Here is a 21,584-nt window from a genome sequence, read left to right as displayed (position 1 = left end):
AGACTTGGGAAGAATTGAATGACGCCGCTCTGAGGCTCCGTGTCAGGGGGAAAGGAACAGAGGGCTCTGCGTCCCGGATGGGTATGGAGGATATTCCACTGCAAGCTGATAGAATGGCTTGAAGCTTGCCAGGCACGGTGTGTAGACGTGCAGAGAGAGCCAGTGATGAGACTCCAGGAATCAAAAACCGGGTAGATGTAGCAAAATCAAGCACCAACGCGTTTCAATGTCCTTCTGACGCCTTTTTCAAGGTGAATGAGGCATTGCAAGTTTGAACATCCACATTGTGGTCATATACCCAGATCTGGGTCTGATCCAACTATACGGAAGGTAATATCGACACCCATTTATTACTTTGTAACTTTTATACCGGATGATGATCTAATCAACATCAGTTCAAAAAATATATTTGTGTATGGAGGAATTCTTCAGAGGGTTTCACCAAATGTTGTTCAAAAGTCCGGGACTCTATATTCATACATTTTAGGAACCATTATTTACATGCAATTTCATTATTTACATGTGTGTTTTATTGCTCTTATTGAATTTATAAGCATTGGCTGCTTTGTCTTAATAAAGATATAATTCATTTATTATATACATTGTTGCTACTGGTTTGAGTGATTTTTAATTATACTAACAGAATCTGTGGTTGCTTTATCTTTCATGTACTTTTTATTGAGTGGGACTGACTACCCCACACAACCACATTGAATCTGTTCAGTAAATATCAACCCCTCAGCGCTTGGGCTGTATCTTGTGTTTTTCCTTGTGAGTCAGAAGCAGAGAGATCTGGCAGGTTAGTTCATGCACTAAATTACATGATCTTTTGCCACCCATGAATGGATATATTGAAAACTGATCTTGCTTGTGTGGGCACTGAAACCAAGCAACATGATTGTTCTGTGTGCGGCCATTATTACTCTGTCCATATTGAAAAATAGATGTTTGGAGAGAGGACAACCTTACAATGAAGTCTTACCTAAGTCCTGGCAGGCAGATCATGAATCAAGTAAAAAACAGTCTTGCCATTAGAGCGCTGGGTCGCACCATCTCATGGTCTGTACCCAGCTTTATTGTCTCCTCTCTTCTACAACATTAACTCCCACACTCAAGTTTTCATATCACCAGGTCCAAAACAGTCAGCCACAGAATTTAACTTGAGTACATTGTTATAAGGATTAGTGGACATCACTCCCCTTGCTACCTTAATGGAGATTGGCCAACTAACTTGTAGTTTTAGGATTGTCATAAGTTGGTATTTGAAAAGGCAAATATGTAAAATAGCTCAAGATATTAATTTCATTCGTGGCGTGCATGTGCCACATTTTGTTGCGGTTGTATCAGATTGGTATTCCTTGGCATTTAGCAAACTGCAGTTAATATTATTAATGTCATCATTCCCTTCTATATTTTTCTATGGGCTGTGACTGAAATGCCAGCAATGGCCATAACCTTTTCATTAGCAAATGTTCTATATCAGTTAACACAGCATAGAATAGAAAAGAGAGACACTGACACATACAGACCTAGGCTGACTCTCATTCCTTTACTGAATTCCCCTACATAATATAGTAACATACTGTACATTCATAGCTGTCACCACCAACTCAGCAATTCAATAACCAAGAAGAAGATACACATTTACTTCTGACATCCATAAAAGCACTGCAATGGCTGCTGTCTGTATTTCAAGAGAACTTGGCAAACACACTAAGGGGGCTACGATACCTGCTGCTGTCCCTCCATTTACGACAGCAGCCGCATCCCCCATGTTTCTATATACCATGCTCCAGAACAAAGCATTGCAGAACTTGGCCCAGACAGTTAATGCCATCTAAAGATGGCGTTGTGCTGCTGTAGCCTATGGGCAACACATCGCAAAACTAACCATGAGAGGGTTCCAGAGAAACCCCCCACGGTAATGGCCACTGCACTTGCTTGGTCTGTAGACCCGCATGCACAGGAGCCCGGCACAGGAGTGAAGAGATGGTCTCTTTACTGCAAGCATGATCTCTGCTAGGGCTATTTGATACATGCCGGCGCTAAGATCGCATCATGCACTGCGATCATGGGCACTAGTAATGAAACCAGATTACATTGCAAATACAATTGTTGATAAATGGGCCCCTAAGGTGTAAATTGACATTATGGCAGGGGGACCCTACACTCTCTGGGCCTGATTCAGAGCCGCTCGTAAGCGGCCGCTCGTTCGCTCCGAGCGATGTTCGCACATCTGCGCATGTGTATGGGTCGTAATGCGCATGCACCAACCAGTCAGTGCGGTCAGAAATCGTGTGTTCGCAAAATAGCGATTGCCTGCTAATTTGAGTGACAGGATGAGGCGTTTGTGGGTGGTAACAGGGAAAGGTGCTTGAAAACAGGGAGTGGAGATCCGAACGCAGGCGTGCCAAACGGTCAAAACGGGCGTTTTAAGGGTGTGCATAATTAGTAAAGGAGCGTCATCGACCACGTCACTTGGTTGTTTCTTAGCCTGAACTGCTCGCATGATTGCGGTAGGAAAATCCAACCACAAGCACTGCGAGCAGTTCAGACACCTTTCGATGTACTCGATTAATCTAATAAATAGCGGAGATGACGTAGGATGCGAGCCGCCAGGGGGTGTCTTTATAAAACAGCGAGCGCATGTTTCGTTCGCTCGCTCAGACATAGAGGCGTCAACAGACCGCAAAGAGTGAGCGCTCAATTTAAATAGCCGGCCCCTTTTTCTGAACGAGCGAGCGCAAATAGCGTCCGGCTCTGAATCAGGCCCTCTGTTTCCCTGCTATAGTGTAAGCCCCCTGGCTGGTTCAGCCTGATGCTGTTTAATGGAAAATCAGGGGGAGCCCATTTCGGTTTTCCCCCCTAATTTTCTATGACCAGACCAAGCTGAGAGGTCCAGGCCTGGTTATGGATTCAGGGGGGACCCCACTCCATTTATTAAATTTTTTTAATTTTTAACTCTTTATTTGTAACCCTAACGCTGGCCACACATCTAAAGATTATCTGTCCAACCAGCCAACTAGTTGATAGGTTGGAATGAAAATCTGGTAAGGTATACAGTCAGCAATTTTCTCAAAAACGCTGGAAAATGGACCAAAACTGTTGTTTGAACAAATAGTTTAGATCAAACATTTAACAAACTTGTCTGAACGACCATTTTCATCTGTTTTCTGGCATTTAGGAGCAAATTGCTGATCATCATTTACTCCCATTCCTTACCAGATTTTCATTCCAACCAATCAACAAGTTGGCTGGTTGGATGTAAGTTGGTCTAGTGTGTGGCCAGTTTAAGAAGCCTGAACAGATCATACTGATGGGTATGCCACCATGTTTGAGGTTCTATTTGCCATCGGTTTTGAACTGAAAGATCAAAACAGATGGCATTTACACCTACAAAATCTGACGGACATCGACATCGGCCTTCAATTTAAGTTGAAACGCGATGAAGGAAAATCCTGTGTCTATGTGTGTATGTCTATGTGTGACCCTGCCTGTGTGTGTGTGACCCCCTGTATTTGTGTATGCATGTATGTATGTGTCTATGTGTGACCCTGCCTGTATGAATGTATGTATATGCCTATGTGTGACCATGCCTGTATATATGTATGTGTGACCATGCCTGTATGTATGTGTGACCCTGCTTGTATGTGTGTATGTGTCTATGTCTACCCGTCTATATGTATGTGTGACCCTGCCTTTATGTATGTGTGACCCTGCTTGTATGTATGTATGTGTCTATGTGTACCCCTGACTGTATGAGTGTATGTGTGACCCTGCCTGCATGTACGTACGTACGTACGAACGTCCTTTACATGTGTATGACTTATACACAAATAAGAGGTTATTACTGTGTGACCCTGCCTGTATGTTTGTGTGACCCTGCCTGTATGTGTGTATGTATCTATGTGTACCCCTGCCTGAATGTATGTGTGACCCTGCCTGTTTGTGTGTATGTGTCTATCTGTACCCCTGACTGTATGTGTATATGTATGTGTGACCCTGTCTGCATGTATGTATATATATATATGCAGGGCCATAGGGAGGGTGGTGCGACCGCTGCCTCCGCACAAGTGTGGAATCCTCCAAGGTCACCGGCCGCAACCTGCCCGGCTTTGGAGGTCTCAAGGAAGAGACCTCCTGGAGTGCTACGTGGCTCTCACAGAGCAACGCTGAAGAAACCCCCACCCTCCACCATTCCACTGGCTGAAAAGGTATGTCCATACAGGGAGGAGGGGGCGGGAGGGAGCGAGAGTGGCGGCAGTGCAGCACAGAGCACACTGCCGTCCTAATACGGCACTGTATATATGTGTATGTCTTATGTACAAATAAGAGGTTATTACTGTAGAACCTTGCTTGCTTTTTCTAGTGTTACATTAGCTTGAGAAGTTCCAACAGAACCTTAAAGTTAATTGAGTCTACTGCTTGGCTTAGGGGTGTCGTGAAAAAATTAATTTTTAAAAGACTAAGGGTGCCATGAACAGAAAAAACCACTACATTAGGCAATCAACTTGTTGTCTAGTTCATTAAGTGTAGAATTTCTGAGAGAAATATGCATTTGCCTAAAGCTGAAATCTATGATGCCTAGCTGCCAGCCATCATATGTAATATTTAAAATTCAAGTAGAATTTTAGTTGCCCACTTAAGTGCTATGGATCAGCATAATCCTGCCCAAACCTGCAGTTCCACATTCCACGGTGCTGTGGGACTTTACCTGTGACATCACTTGTCACTAATCCACAGCTGGCTCAGGTGCGCTGAATTTCTAAGTCTTAACATACCTAACATACATTGTAGATATTGTGCATAGTCTACATTTCACCTCTGGCTTTCAACTCGCTCTGTCAGGGCATTTTTAGCTAACGATGTTCTGTTCTGGGTGGATTATTATATACTGTATGGCCATTATTGCAGGGTACTTCATGAACTTTTCATGCTGGGCAGATGGCACATGCTCAACAGAAACAGCAGTTTGGTCTTTTGCATTACTATTCAATAGGTACAAGGAACCAGCACGGTGATTTCTTTCTTGGAGGAATGACAACTGTAGAAGAAGAGACTGCTGCTGTGCCTCACTCACCACAGTCATACAATGCAGAGCATAATAGTGACCGCCACACAATTCACAGACCTTTGTAGTGATTGCTACAGAGTACAACATATTATATGGAGTGATAAAAATACAGAGTACAGCATATAATACTGAGAAAAAAAGTGGCCACCATATAATACAGGAAGCATCATGATGACCATCATATAATACTGAGAGCATCAGTGATGCCATATAATGCAGGAAGAATCATTGTGGCCACCAAATAATACTGAGAACATCAGTGACCACCATACGTACAATGCGCAAACCATCCATGTGACCACCATACGATTCACAGAGCATCACAGTGACTGCCATATAATACAGCGCATCAGTGACCACCATAAAGTACAGAGGACATCACAGTGACTAGCATATCATACAGAGAGTATCACAGCCACACAGCATGGCCCATGGATGAAGTTCTATATCTGTTTATGCTGCAGACCACTGCCTTCCCCTACTCCTCCCTTCTCAAAAGTAGCTGCATAGTGCCTTTAAGGCTAATTAAATGCAGAGTGAAGGAACTGGTGAGGAAAAGGGTCTAGCAGAGGAGGCAGGGGCTGTGCAGCTTATTAATAGAGTCAGCCCCTGGAAAGTGATAGCTTTGATATGCCCTGCCCCCTCCCCCAGCTGCACCCGTTAGCACCTGACTGCCTAGCACTGTGGTTGAGTCATGTGAATTGGGCCACACTGCATTATTTATAATTATTCCATTCATTTTATATTGCTGATCTTGTCATTAGTGCTTATTACCGCTGCTTAGGAATAGTACACCAATATAGTCAAAATCATTAACAAGACACGTCTGTAAAAGGAATAAAAATAATGATGTTTGATGTAAAATAAATAAGGGAAGTTGGCATTTCTGGTGTAAAATATTTGATAATGATCACTATGAAAATTGATAAATAGGTTTTAGCTTACATGTGAATCATTAAAATGATGCACTATATCGCTCACTCAACAATTGTTTTATACTACTGTGGTTACTTCAAGGATGTCCTATCTAACCGGGAGTGTTGAGTTCTTCATTCCGACACCAACTGCACAGTTTAATAGACTTGCTGACGCTGTAGCATATTACATAGCTATATCTCACTATTGCAATATCTCTGGTGACACAAATTTCTATACCCACAGGGGGGAGGCAATCTAAGTATGCAGTGAATGCTTTTGAAGTTTTTGACATAGAGACCCGTTCCTGGACAAAGTTCACCAGTATTCCCAACAAGAGGGCATACTCCAGATATGTGCTCAGTGAAGAATCACTTTACAGTTTAGGAGGGCTGCGGCAAGGGGGCACATACCGTAGGCCGAAATTTACAAAGACTGTGGATATATTTGACATGGAGCAAGGTATGTATAAACATTATGGGCCAAATATAGGGTGAGAGATTAGAAAATGTGAGAGTTTAGCAGTAAACTCTCACACTCTTTAAACTCGACCAAATTGTAAGAGTCTGAGAACATGGAAACTGGCATGTTTTTAGACTCGAAAAACTCTCAAGATTTAAAATCTCATTTAGATGTTTTCCCATTTTGAAGATAAAACTCAACCAATGTAACAGTGTAAGAGTTTACTGCTAAGCTCTCACATTTTCTAAACTCTCACCCCTGTTACATTTGGCCCTATATATCACTTTAGACCTTTATTATACCCTTTTCATTGTAGGAGGATTACCTCTATGTTTATCATAAGCATTTTAAATTCTATCACACACTAACCCCCTGCTACTTCTCTCTTAGTACATTACGTTATAGCTTCCTAGGTTACTCCTGCACTGGTTCCCTTCAATTGTTACTGCATAGCAGTTTGCTATAACATTTTTCACTCCATTTTTGAACTGTCATAAATTATACAAACTATAGTAGCACCTATCATATATGTCGGTCTGCCCTCAGTCACCTTAGTTAGATTACTACTTGGTCAATAAACTGGCCATGTGTTTTTGTTGTTTCTAAATCATAACCTGAAACTATATTTCTCTCAAAAATGTATTTGCCAATTAAATAAAGTTCTGCACAACGGCCAATTCAGGCAGCAAAACTGCAGTAGGGTTACCATCATTTTAATTGTCAGATTTAGGCCATTTTCTTACTACTCTAAAAAAGACAGAATAATACATTTGTGGCATCAGATTTGAGGATATACCTCCCACTTATCCATAAGTCAAACACGTTTCCTTAAAACACACCTCACCTCTATTTACTACAATCCGCATTGGTAATGCAGATTGTAGTGTGATATTACCGAGTGAATTCGCATTGCGAATTCAGGCAATATCACAAGGATTTACTACAAATCCCTTGCAGGGACAGAGCTTGCGATAAAGCTCTGTCCCTGCTAATCCCCTTCGGAGCCTTATCACGGTATTTTTGCAAAAGCCCCGCCCCCTGGTGCTAAGCCCCGCCCCGCAAACGCGGACCCCCCGCGACCCCCCTCTCCCTTACTTACACTTACCTGCATGCTCCAGGCCTCCGGTGATGTTCTCCATTCCTCCGGTCAGGTGATCTCCCATACTGCACTGGGGCCCGATCACCTGATGACCGGGCAGCAGTGCACTGTGGGAGACCAGCTGACCGAAGGTAAGTAATTTTTTATTTACTATTTTTTTTTCTTTTTTTTTACAGTAATCAGCTTGCGGTCTGTTTAGACCACACAGCTGATTACAGGGACCGACTCCCGGCTCTGCTCTCCCCGTTAGAGCAGGCCAGGAGTCCGGTAACTGAGGGAGACCCTGGATAACGCCACCTCCAGGTGGCGTTATTATCACAGGGCTTTCCCCGATATATTTTTCACATTTATTTTTAGTAACTATGGTCAGATCACATTTCCCATTACAGTTATGGGAAATGCGATCTGCTTTACTAAAAATAAGTGATACTTAGGGGTTGGAGTAGAATTTTACGAATTCTACTCCAATTGCCCTGTAATAACTATAGGTGATACTAAAATAATGTGAAAACACCCTTTTTCACATTATTTTAGTAAAAATAATGTTGATAAATAGAGCCCATGTGCTTAACATTATGGGTGGGATGCAGCAAGGTGAGAAATGCGGTCAAACCCGGAAATGCGGGTTTGACAGCATTACTCATATGCACCAAGCCCCAGAATGCGATGCACTCCGGGGCTTGGATGCGGTGGGAAACGTCATCTTCCAGATGGCGTTACTCATAGAAGCCTATGGGCTTCTATCTACAGAGTGCTGTATCCTTCCCAGCACCACCCGCGTCCTTCTGCGCATACGTGAAAGGCTTCTGGGTCATAGACCCGTAAGTCCCTCCATCGCAATGGGCCGCTCTTACAGACAGAGCAGCCTTTTGCGGTAATCGTCATGCCGTCATTACCATCGCCAGCATACATGCAAAGAGCGGCAGAATGCATCGTATCCCGAGTGCAATGCGTCATGCACCCCACCGTACATCTTTATGCCACAGCCCCCTCATGCCCTTTTATATGGCATCAGAGCTCCTCATATGCCATAAGAGACCCCTCATGCTGTATTGAGCTATATAATTACATAATGTTACTGTTAGAAATGGTATCAATGCAGTTTTATTCCCATTATCTTCAAGTAAATCAACTCCATAAAACAACACACACAGTGGAAGCAGCCAATATGTTTATGCATGCATGATAATGTACAAAAATACAGCCTACCAACTAGGAATATGTGACATCAATGCTCAGCTTTGTACCTATGAGGGGTTTTATTGCATTTATGCTTTTGTCATGGAGTGTGAAGAAAATAGTTCCCTTTAATAAGCTGGAGATTTTAACTTATTAAAATGCCAACTTATCAAAGTGAACTAATTTCTTGACATGACAAAGGCATACAATGCAATATCCCTTATAGGCTTTGGTATTCATTTTGTTTTTTTACCACAGATGCAAAATATCCATTTTTATTTGCCTATAGGACCAGGCATGTGTACATGTATGATGGGACCTGTTTGCTATGACATCTACTTACCCACAGTCACAGTGTCAGCCTCAGAACAGTCTGCAGAGCAAGCAGGAGGAGATGAGCAGTGTGGTGGTGGGGTGGAGGCAGGCAGAGAGATGAGCGTAGGCTGACAGTGGGATGCGTGGAGACCGGCAGTGGGGCAGGCGGAGCCAGTTGGGTGGAGGAAACAGTTAGTGGTACAGGCAGAGCCCGGCAGTGGGGTGGGCGGAGGCAAGCAATGATGGGCAGTGGTACAGGCAGAGATGGGCAGTGGAACTGGCGGAGGCAAGCATCATTGACATGGAAGGAGACGAGCAATGGGACGGGCAGGGGCTGGGTGAGAAGGAGCCGCAGTGGGGCTGTGTGATTTCTGGACACCACCCATCCGGGAAAGGCAAGCCTCTGGACTCTGTACAAATCTTGTGATTTCCAGACTGTCCGGGGAATTCCGGATGGGTAGTAATCCTACAGCAGAAAGATCAAACCATATGGTTATGGGAGATGCAAACCTCTTGTTTTCTTAGTGGAAATAAACTTTTATGACTATGAACACATAAAAGGAAAACCGTGTGGCTCCTAAGCCATAACTAGAAGTTTTACTGCCTGTGGCAAGAAGGAAATGTGATGATTCCAAACCTTCAGTTGTAACAAAATGAACCTAAAATATGAATTCCCTGTGCTCACTTCAGATTGGCGCACTGGGCAGCTGCCCCTCTCACACAGCCCAAGTTGCGGCCCTGAGCACACCTGTGCTAATAGCATACATGTATATTGTATATCATTTCAATTACTGTTAAATCTATTTCTATAACATAAACCAAATTAATTTGAGTGTCAGTGTGTGGCCTTGGAGCTCAATGAAGGATTCAAAGTACAGAAAAAGGGTCAGGGGATTAAATTCAGGTCTGTATGTCATGGTTTAATTTAGAGTAGAATTTGGAAAAAGATATTTGTTTTTATTTTATATCTGTATTCTGTATAAAAGAGACCTTATGTCGGCTTTGCTTTATTTTGCCATGAGGTGTGGTATTTGGGTCTCCTGTCAAAATGAAGGATGACAATTCCCTTATAAATAGTGTTGTGAGTAGGTGGATGTGAATCTTTTTGTGTCATGCAGTTTAAAATGGTTTCCTGGGGTTTAGGGCGTTCCCCTCAGTCTGCCAGTTTAAATGACTCATATGCACAACACATTTATCTATAAGGAACTGGACTTGTGTTCTAGAATGCATTATTAGAAATATCTACAAAATGAATACAGAACATAATATTATTTTACAGGATCAGATAGAGGAACAAAGACCCACATTTTACATTTGTTTTTTGGGGGGTTTAACTAGTGTCTTCTTGGCTAGACCTGTAAATAAATGCAAACTCTTGATAGTTGCAAACATTTCACATACTTAATATATTCTTTTTTGTTCTCAAGTATCTCAAAATATCTCACAGCTCTGCGCAAGATTTGCGTCTATAATTCACACTTATTGCTGTTTTTCCATTCATTTGTAAAGCGCAACATAAGCATTAACTGCTGCCTCGGGGCTGCTTGTACTGTAGGTCGATCGCAGGTCAGTATATTAATATATATGAGCACATTGAACAAGGGAACAGGCCATGCGACTCAACCTGCAGCTAATTGAATCTGTCCCTATATGTTAATAAATAAATAAATATGTGTGTGTGCTCTTCTGATTTAGCAGGTAATGCATTTTTTGTAATTACTTTTAGTATGTTTGCATGTTGTAACTATTATATTATATATTATTATAAAATGTGCAGTTTGCTTCTTTCTTGAATTACTTTAGCTAGCACTAAATGGCTGGTATACATTACATCACATAAGTGTAAAACTACTATATTAATGTACAACAATCAGCATTCTAGAATAAGTGTATACAGAAATACCGCATGACATAACCGAACGTCTCTTGTCTAGCGGAATAACCCTGATCTTATCTCTCCTCTTTTCAGGAAGCTGGTCGAAGACAGACCGTTCCTGCTTTCTAAGGAAGAGAAGAGCTGATTTTGTTGCAGGTGCAATAAATGGGAGAGTTGTTGTGGCTGGAGGTCTTGGTAAGATCAAAAGATTTCTTCAGCCATTATTACACAATGGTTATTTCCCATGGAGAATGTTTAATATATTTATTTTAAAAATAAAAAAGCCCACACTCATTTTCATTGTTGCAACATACTTTTCAATAAACCTAATCTTACGTAACAACAATAAAGCAAATATGCCTGAAGGATAGGCATGTCACATAGAATGTGGGATGTCTGCATACATTATACAGTGCTGTGGACATGATGTACTGGAGATTAATAAAAGCTGATGAATACAACATTCTAATGAAAAAAAAACAATGAGATGCTTACAGGAAGCCAATTTACTTCCAATCACTACTCAGCGCAATGTGAGGAGTCATTACACATGTGCACATACTGTGCGAGATACTTGGCGCCACTTAGACGCTCCACCATGTGTAGCAATATGTACTTTTTTGCCGAATTTTTCTTATTCACATCATAGCCGCATACAAAGTCCCTCACAGTGTACCAGGCACACTAGATTAATACATTTGTCACACAGGAATTGGTATAAATTTGCAGATTAATCATAACCGGAGCTTTCGCTCATATCGGCCATAGTCGTCTTTTCTAACCAGATTTAGTGACTTAGGGTCTGAATCAGAGATGGACGCAGTTCACATTGCAGCTGCATCTTTGGACGCAGCAGTGATGTGGAATTATGCTAATGCAGCAGGAGGCATACTAACAGCATCGCAGATCCAAGTGCTGCGTCCGTAGACACAGCATCGGATCACCCACGATGGTTGCAGCATCGGCCATATGAGAAAGCCAAAGGCTACTCAGAATGACCGTCTTACCTGTGTTGCCACGGCCACAAAATATGCATTTTCCGAAGCAGACCCTGGCCTCGCCACCCCCAGAAAAAGGGGGCAACACACCCCCATTTCCGCGAATGCAGGGCAGTGTCACCACTTCCCCGCCCCCTTACGCAGGCTGCGGCTTGGAGATACTACGAGCAAACTCGTAGATGGAGGCCTGCACATGCGCAGTACATATCCTGTGCATGCTAGAATGTTCACCATCTGAGATGTACGCAAACCATCGGATTTATGTACACCTCTGAATGAGGTCCTTACTTGCACACAGAAGTACATACATGAAACGCCAGCAGCAGTAGTCAGTGAATAAGACACATATTGTTAAAAAAAATCTCTAGCTGGATGCTTAGTATGGCTAAGTAGCTAAGTCCACGGTGCACCAATATTTGCCGGGATTGAGCAAAGGTGTATGTGGACACATCTGTACATGAGAGAGAGCTTACAATTCATTCATATTTCAAAGTTAGGTGGAAACTTATTTTTCACACTCTTGAATCTTCTCTCTAAAATACTTTTTCAACTGTCCTATCCATTCAGGAAACCAACCATCAGTTTTGGAAACAGCAGAGATCTTCCATCCACTGAAGAACAGATGGGAAAGCCTAAGTCCGATGCCCACCCCACGATGTGCTTGTGCCAGCATCGTACTGAAGAACAGGCTGTACGCCATAGGAGGAGTAAACCAGGGTCCCAGTTCCACAGTAGAAATGTTGAGCTTAGTAGAGACTTGACTGAAGTGTTTACATGTATGTAGTAGGTACTGTATGTAAGAGAGTGTGTTTATGCTAAGGTCATCAGGAAATTACAGGGAAGTGTGCCTTTATATAATAACACACCATGCATATTCTCTTGATGGTGTGCATCAAGATGTTGTGTATATACACACATAGGACATGGTATTATTGAAAGCAGAACGAAAAGATCATCAAAAATCATATAAAACAAATTGCTAATTTCAGTAGAGTGATTAAGGAAGATTATTGCGTCATTTTAGGGGTGTTAAGTGTTGTTCATTCCAAACAGGAAGCGATTTGCACAGTATAGGCACATTGGGCTTGATTCAGAGACACATGCAATGCCGATGTTCACATAGTTGAGCGATTATTTGCGATCAGGTCAGCTGGCTTCAGAGAGGTGGCTGAAAAGTGATGTGTGTTCCTGGAAAGTGGCTACTAGTGCACGCATGGTCCGTTCAGTTAGTGTATCATGGCAGTCTTGTGGGCATTTCAATACAAGCGGCTGTGTTCACAGCCACAGGCATAGGACGCCATAGCCAGATGGATAAACTGCACCTGCCATAGGAATGGTGCAAGTTTCGATGGTGCGACCGATAAGGATGCACCAATCTATATTACAGCATGCATAGACACTGAAAGTGGGCATCTCAGGCCTTGCACATTCAGCCACATGGGAAGGAGTTTATAGGCCATTTGCATAAAGTGGCAGACGGGAGACCGCCAATAGACGCTACTGCATGTGCTTCTGCGCGCAGTTCTGAATCAGGTCCATTGTATGGAGAACATCAATATTGGTACAGAAGTCAATGTATTTAAAATAATTAAAATGTGACATGATATAAATATACAGTATATTCCCTACTTTCTAGACAGTATTATAACCAGGGCTATTTTTCTAGGAAAAATAGGTTCAGGAACTGTGAGTGGGGCTATAGAAAAGCAAATTTATATATATTATATTTACACATATATATTATATATATACACATACATATAGTATTTACAAAAGACGGCACGCAAAATGGACTCTAAAATGAAACTTATCTTAGGAAAAATACGGGATGTAGTCAGGAAGCCCGGGTTTGAAATGCCGACCGCCAGGTTCCCGACTGTGAAATCCCGGCATGGGACTAATGATAGGCGTCTAAATACCGACAGCCTATCAAAAGCCCCATACTGAAATCCCAATGCCCGGCATAACGATCGTAGTTAAGCCAAGCGTCGGGAGCGCTTAGACGCTCAAGGTGGGTGGGTTTAGGATTAGGGGCTCCCGGGGGGACTTATGGTTAGGTGCCTAACCCTAAACTCCCCCCAGGGGTGCCTAAACCTAACCCTCCCGGTGGGGTGCCTAAGCCTAACCACCCCCTGGTGGTTCCTGACCCTAATCTCCCCTTCCCCTAGCCTAAACCTAACCCTCCAGGGGGGATTTAGGTTTAGGCACCTTCCCGTGAGGGTTAGGTTTATGCAGGGTAAGGGGGGGTTAGAGTCAGGCACCACCGGGGGGAGGTTAGGTTTAGGCACCCCCCTGGAGGGTTAGGTTTAGGGTGCGGGGAGGGGGGGTTAGGTTAGGCACCCCTGGGGGAAGATTAGGGATAGGGGAGGGTTAGGGGTGTTACTTACCTCAGTCGGGATTTCAATTGCCGGCGTCGGTATTTCATCCGCCGGGCTTAGGTCCGGCAGTGGTTTATACCGATTCCGTAAAATACATCTTGGCCCAGGACATTGCAAAAAATCTGTTCCTGAACCTCATTAATTATGATGTAATTTTTGTTGCAGGAATTGAAGCAGCTTTTGCCTATAATAATATTGCCACTTTAAATACTGCATCAAAAATCTATGAAAATGTGGAATGTTTGAAAATAGCAGCCAATAAAATAGCTGGTTATATTCAGTGTTGTTATAAGAGTAACAGATGAGTCTCTTCAGGATGAATTAAGAGATACATTGGTTTATTGCTTCCAACCTTAAACAACCTTCTTAACTTAACTTAACTTAACTAATAAATAATGACACAGACACAAAGCAGCTTGGCTAAAAAGGTCACAGCTTTTATTAATAATGAATTAATTAACCTAACCAAAAAAGGTGGCAAGAGACACTGCAAGCTCGGTTCTAGCTTTTAGAAAAAACGAATGACTCAAGGGACGACTAAAACGACCCTCCTAAAGACGCTCTTACGATGTGGGGGTCTCGCTTGCCTCCTGGGCAAACCCAAAACGCTTCCGTACAAAAGCGCTCGGGTCCCCCCGTACAGAGAAGGACAAATTTGCCACGCACATCGAGGGCAAGCGCCCCCACAATATTTTCTTGCGCCACATGTAGCCACCGAGCTGTAGCGAACTCCCGCCAAGCCAGACAACAAAGGAAGACTGGCCCGCCACCACCGAAAAAACTAATCTAGAAAGGAAAGCAGATCCTTAATAAAAAGCCCAAGGCCAAGAGCATTTAGATGCACACCATCCGGGCCAAAAAATCTAACCAAATCGCCAGTCAAAAAGCCGTGACTCACAACCACACCACCCAAGGAAAGTACATGACGGTCCACTGCCACATTCACCTTCTTTCTCGTTCTGTCCACAGCAGCATGCTTTCAAGCGCCCCTCCAAGTTAAATGACCAAACAATCCTTACTTCTGGCCATCGCATACGCACGTCCTCCAACAGGCCTCGCATACGAACAATCAATTCAACACCTTTTAGATGACCAACGTCGTTACCACCGACATGCAGCACCAACCACTCCGGGACCCCCCAAGAAGCAATGGATGAGATCAGCAAATCCAGAACAGCCTCCACACGCAAACCTCTTACACCAATCCAACGGACTCGCCATCCACCAAGTAACAAACTAGCCCTCTTAGCCAGCCCATGCTTTTCTGCCCAGAACACATAGGAATTACCTACAAACCAGACCTGTCCATCTTCCCTTGTAGGTGCTGAAAAGGAAACAGAAGCCTAACCATGAGAAATTGTAGAAAACCACCACCACAACACAACTTAAATGAACGACATGGCAACTAACTAGCAGGGATGCATACAAAGGGGGAAACAAAGAACCCGAGTGAAGAAGAAAAACTAACAAACCCAACCCGTGAACCAAAGTGGCCCAGATCCTGGCTCCCGGGGGGGAAAACAAAAAAAATCCATTCACACCTCCAATTGCTGAACGCTAGCCGTCGTTCAACAATTGGCAGGTAAACAACGTTTTCGGGTTAGCAAGGTGCGCCCTATAACTTATCACAGCGCACATAGGACTTATAAGCCACTGATTTCCATCTACCTACGCTTTGAATGGCAGCAGGGGAAGCCCCTGCCAAAGCCGCGCATGTAGCCGCACCTATGCGAAAAGAATGCGTCCCAAAGGCTGAGACCTCCAAACCTAACTCCCTTAACGCACTCTTAAAAATAGCCGCAAATTGAAACTTAGTGAGGGGGGTGCGATCAACGTGCACCAGCCATTGTGATCCCCCGGATGGGCGCACACCCATGTAGGAGGATGCCCATTTAACTGGGCACACTAAATTGTCTTCCTGACAATGCAACGTCACCCATCTACCCCTCCCCAACTGATCCGTCTTTGAACATCTCAATTTACAGAGCACCGCAGAATAACTAAACACAATATCAGATAACAAAAGGCCGGAAGAAACTGACTTCTTACTAGCTGCGACTAATTACCCAACCCGGAATGCACCGTAGAATACAGCCGCAAATGCCAAGCTAAAAAGTGCCACTTCAAATGAATCCGTAGCCACCTTCTCCAATACTGTCAGGAAAGAATGGAGCAGCTGCTGGTCAACCGGCCATCGTGAGTCGGCGCGAGCGGGGAACTCCTTCGTCCAACCTTTGGGGGCTTTAGTAAGCATGAATGAATTGGTGAGGTCATAAAGACCCTTGAGTTTGCAAAAGAATGAGATCCACGTGAGCGCCGCAACCACGGAGGCCCTGGACCTGCCCTGTTGGTGCTTAAACCAAACAAAAGACAAGATCAAATCCTGAGCAGACTTACCCTCCATAGCAGGCTGGGCGCAATAAGCTCGCCAGTCCTGCCAGGCTGCAGTGTATGTTCTGAGGGTCGCCGGGGCAAGTGAATGCCGAGCTAACCCTCTAAGCCGGCCTGATAATCTGCCATGCAAACGGGGGGCAAATCAAACCCTCGAGGGAAGCCAAGGGGGCAAGGGAGCGGAAGCGCGCAAATTGAAAACGGGACAATGCGTCAGCAATCTTGTTGACTATGCCAGGGACATGGCACGCCGTGAAGCTAATATTCGACTCTAAACAACGCAATAGCAAATGCCGCAAAAAGTGTAAAGCAAAAGGGGAAGCTGCTCTCTGATTATTCATGGCGTGCACTACTCCTAGATTATCACACCAAAATGTAACATGTTGGTTACTTAAACGCGCATGCCACAGTTCAACAGCTACCACTATTGGAAAAAGTTCCAAAAGTAATAGGTTGTTTGTGAGGCCCTCGTCACGCCAATCTGGCGGCCATGGAGCGGCACACCAATCCCCTTCAAAATAAGCCCCGAAGCCAGATGACCCAGCAGCGTCAGTGAAAAGCTGAAGCGTCTTGTTGGCCACGGGGGGCGAAGGCCAGATGCGTTCGCCATTGAATTGGACCAGGAATCTGGCCCAAATTCGTAGATCCTCTTTTATCTCCGCTGAAAGACGGATATAGTGATGAGGCTGACGCACACCTGCCGTGACTCTTTCAAGTTTCCTAGAAAAAACCCTGCCCATCGGGATAACCCTGCAGGCAAAGTTAATGGAACCTAATAGCGATTGGACTGCTCGCAATCTAACTTTATCAGACGCCAAACAACACGACACCATGTCTAGCAATTTTGAAACCTTGTCTTGGGGCAGACGGCAACAACCATCTAATGTGTCAATCTCAATACCCAAATAAGACAAACGGGAACTGGGACCTTCAGTTTTATCCAATGCTACGGGGACCCCTAAATTCCGAAAAAGCGCTTGTGCGGAAAAGAGGAGGTCTGCACAGACCTCACTCCCACCCTGTCTTACAAAGAGAAAATCATCCAAATAATGTGCCACGCCATCCCGGCCTGTACCAGCCTGAATGCACCAGTGCAAAAAGGAGCTGAATCTCTCAAAATAGGAACAGGACACCGCACAACCAATGGGCAAACACTTGTCCACAAAATAACCGGAGGGCAGGCGAAAGCCCATATAACGCATAGCCTCCGAGTGCAGAGTCCTAATGTCTCGTCAAACGACTGATATACCACTCTGCAGGCTGCTGCCGGCAGTGCATCATTGAGCGAAGCTCCCGCCGGGTAGGACAAATGTTGGATGAGGTGAAACTTTCACGGAACCTTCTTAGAGACCACACCTACCGGGGAAATGCAGAGATCCTTCAAAGGAGGGACAGGGAAAGGGCCCTCCATCCTCCCCAACAGGACCTCGGCCTGACAAACAAAGGGCCCGAAATGGGCAAACGAAAACCCGTTGAAATACCCTCTAACAAGAATTTAGCCTACTCGCCTAAGGGGTACCAACCTAACCACCTGGAAAGTGCCTCGAGGCAAATAGGGAACCTAGCTTTAGTTAGCATTCTTTGCTCCTTCGGGGCGATCGGGTACTGAGCCACCCGTTCCCCGTCGGCAGTCCTTGGCCGGATGCTCGCCACCGCAGAGACGACAGGAGTGGCGAAAATGGCAGGAGGCGCCACGTGTGCACCTCGAGTCGTTAAAGGCAAAACACTTGCCTCTCGCCAGACCCGTCGCACCCGGCTTCAGGGACGCCGGGGACCTGCGGGGCTGAGCTGCATCCAAGGGGGGCCGTCGGTTCTGAGAAACTTCCAACCATACCTTGACATCTTTTACGCCGAACTGCAAGATACGTCTACCCTTGTGTTTTCTGCGCAATTGCACATCGTAATCACGCCATGCCACGCCTCTGGAACGGACAAACATGTCATGCACCAAAAAAATGTATTTCAGAATGTTAACATGCTCGTCCGCCCGTGAGTGGAGGTAACATGCCGCAAACATCAGCATGCCCTTCAACCAGGCATTAAAATTACAAAAGGTATCCTCCCCCACACCACCAGGCTTCTTTGCTTTCGCCAAACCTTTATTTTGTTTCCTCCGTGAGCGAGAAAAAATCCACAAATTTATCCTTGCGGATTCTGTCTCGAACACTTTTACGCAATCCGCAAAGAATTGCTTCAGGCACTGCTGACTCCACCTTCTTGTTGCTGCTATCTGCCTTTTTAGCGAGTCACCGCACAACCATCCTGGCAATTTTACGTGAGCGAGCGGGAGAATCAGAGGAATGAGAAGAGAAACTGGAAAAAGAACATGTGGAATCATACTCACCAACTTGAGAAGGACCCGGAACTTCGCCGTCGACCTCTTAACGAGGAGAAGCCACCAGCCGAACAGCCGGGGTTTCTTCGATACGTTCAGGAATAGCAGCCGCACTAGCTGAAGAATCTTCTATCGAGCATCCGCCTGAAGCCGGTGGACCTGAAACTACATGCACATGGTGAGTAACGGGTAAAGAGGACTCAGGGATCGGGGCTGGAGGTATCGGGGGACGAGGAGAAGGAGGGGGAATAGGTGGGTTATGGGGGGTGGGGATGTTACTCGCTGGGTGGTAGAAGGGGCCAAAGTGGCTGGAGCAGGCGGAGCGACTTGGATGGGCTGAAAACGAGACACAGGTAAGGAAGATGAAGAAAGCCAAGGGCAAAAGTAAGGTTGGTGAGTGTAAGGCTGTAAAAAGGGGGGGTAAGAGGGGAAGGAAGAGGCAGAGAAATGGGGGTAACTTAGTGTGGAAGGAGACACGGAGACGGATGGATAGACTGGGGGGGGAAATCCGGTGCTCCAGGCAGCTTGACCCCAGGAAGGGCCCGCTGCTGATACCACTGGAGCAGAGGAAAAGAAAGTGGGGTGAGAGACTGTGGAGGGCAGCCAGGACACTTGTGAAACTACAGGGGAGGGAGAAGGACCAGGGGGACCTGGAATTGGAAAAGGTGGCAGGTGGGACGACCGCCGGCTGCAGTGAGCTGCCAGCCGGAGCCGCCTGGGGCATAAGGCCCGACAGTGTAACGCCAGCCATGAAGGGGGGGGGGTGCTGGAGTGATGCTGCCGGTCCCTGCAATTACCTGAGGCACATCCTTTTGGGAGTGTGGGGCTGGGCGATGGGGCAGGGGACAGGGGACAATGGCGCGCTGGGACCTGCGTGCATAGGTGAATGAGGAGGGGGGGGCCGCATGTAGCTGCGGAGCGCAGTGGATGGCCAAAAATCCACCAGCCGGCGGGGCGGGGCGGGGGGGGGGGGGGGGCAGAACGGCGTGGACGGGGCATGATTAAACAGTTGTAGAAAATATAGGAACCACAAAGTGGATACTCAGCCTGTTTCATAAAAAAAACAGGAGAAGAGAGGCTGAACGCTGACAGAGCCTGTCCTTATATACTGTAAATCAAACCACTCCTACAAGAAGCCCTATAGGCTAAACTGACCCACTGACATCACTAAGTCACCTGAGCCAACAAGCATGTCAATCATTGCCATCAGCAAAAAACAGTCTTCTTATCGCACTCAAACCTATGCAGTTTTCGTTTGTTAATATAATATACCTGTTTACACTTTATATATTTTTCACTGTCCCCTCATTCTCTAACAGACTGAGGCCCATTTTCTCCATTACCCAGATGACAATTTATAATAATTCCTATATTTGAAATACAAATATCCTGTAAGTACAGTACGGTACATAACTGGGCATATTTGGTCAGACGATCATTTATTTTATGAAGTTAACATTTTATTTAATACCTCTTTCCACCAAAAACCCGGGTCCGACCTGGGTTTTCAGACATGGTTCCAACCCAGGTCAGGCCCAGGTCAGACACCGTTTACACAGCACCATCGATCTGGGTTATTCTCAGGTCAGCCCCGTTCACACTGAACCTGGGTCTGCCCTGCAAGGTCATAAAAAGTGGGAGGTGACTGCTCAACAACCACCAATCAGCTCATTTTAGGCATGACCCAGGTCAGATAACCCGGGTTGCGCTGTTTACACTGCACCATTATCCAGGTACATCTTGGGTCCGACCCTGGTAACTTCCTGGGTTGGATTGCTGGGTAACTTGACCGGGGTTATTTTTCAGGGACCTTTTTACACTGAGCTGCAACCCGGGTAGACCAGCAAAAACCCAGGTTTTTGCTCTGGTGTAAAAGGGGTATTACTGTGAAGATGTGATTTTCTATTGAATTGATTATTTTGGCTCAGTTTAAATATTGTTCACATTTTATTCTCTTACATCTAGAAAGCCAAGTAGATTTATTTGTATTGCCAAATATAATGAAAACATATTTTTTTCCTGTATTCCACAAAAAGGGACTGATTGAGTTTCTTGCAATTCGATCACATCTATGGTTGCACCGCATTCTCAGAGATAAGGGCGACTATCTGCCTGTATTCAGAGTTAGGTGCAACTATGTCACTGCAATGCCGCCATCCTGCCCCATAACAGACGACAGTGCACCCTGTGCCGCTGCCGCCCCTTCGCCTGAGCGAATATGGTCATAAAGTTACACCCTAGGGGGTGGGAGGGCGTTACCACCATCATCAGGTAACAATGGCACTGCCCAGAACATCCTGAGGATGCACCAAGCGGCTGTACAGATCCCAGGGCACCTCTTATGGCACTGCGGGAGACGTCATAACATCTCTACCCACACAGTGCAGGAGCCGGGAGGCGGTGGAAAGCGGTAGCAGCGGCTGGTGAGCATGGCATATTCCACCCCCAGGGCATGTCGCTTATTGAAAAGCACCAATTAGAGGAAGACATTTAGGACCTGATTCAAAGGTGGACGCTAAAGCAACCGCAACTGCGTCTTTCCGGAACACAACTGCTTCTATT

At 45.1% G+C, this 21,584-nt stretch overlaps 1 protein-coding gene across 1 annotated transcript in view; it reads left to right on the top strand.

Moving 5' to 3' along the window:
* KLHDC8A (kelch domain containing 8A) overlaps positions 1–13,976 on the top strand; it is a 34,012-nt gene extending 20,036 nt beyond the window's left edge. Inside the window, exons 4-6 of the mRNA XM_088479658.1 lie at positions 6,236–6,451; positions 11,014–11,115; positions 12,486–13,976. Coding sequence (XP_088335784.1) covers positions 6,236–6,451; positions 11,014–11,115; positions 12,486–12,679 — 512 coding nt within the window. The 3' untranslated portion in view covers positions 12,680–13,976. The remainder of the gene's footprint in view (positions 1–6,235; positions 6,452–11,013; positions 11,116–12,485) is intronic.
* The last annotated feature ends 7,608 nt before the right edge of the window (positions 13,977–21,584 follow it).

Source organism: Taudactylus pleione, unplaced genomic scaffold, assembly GCF_031769625.1.
Source record: "Taudactylus pleione unplaced genomic scaffold, aTauple2 ptg000242l, whole genome shotgun sequence".
NCBI lineage: Eukaryota > Metazoa > Chordata > Amphibia > Anura > Myobatrachidae > Taudactylus > Taudactylus pleione.
The sequence above is the reverse complement of the archived record's forward strand: the minus strand, read 5'-3'. Positions and strand labels throughout refer to the sequence as shown.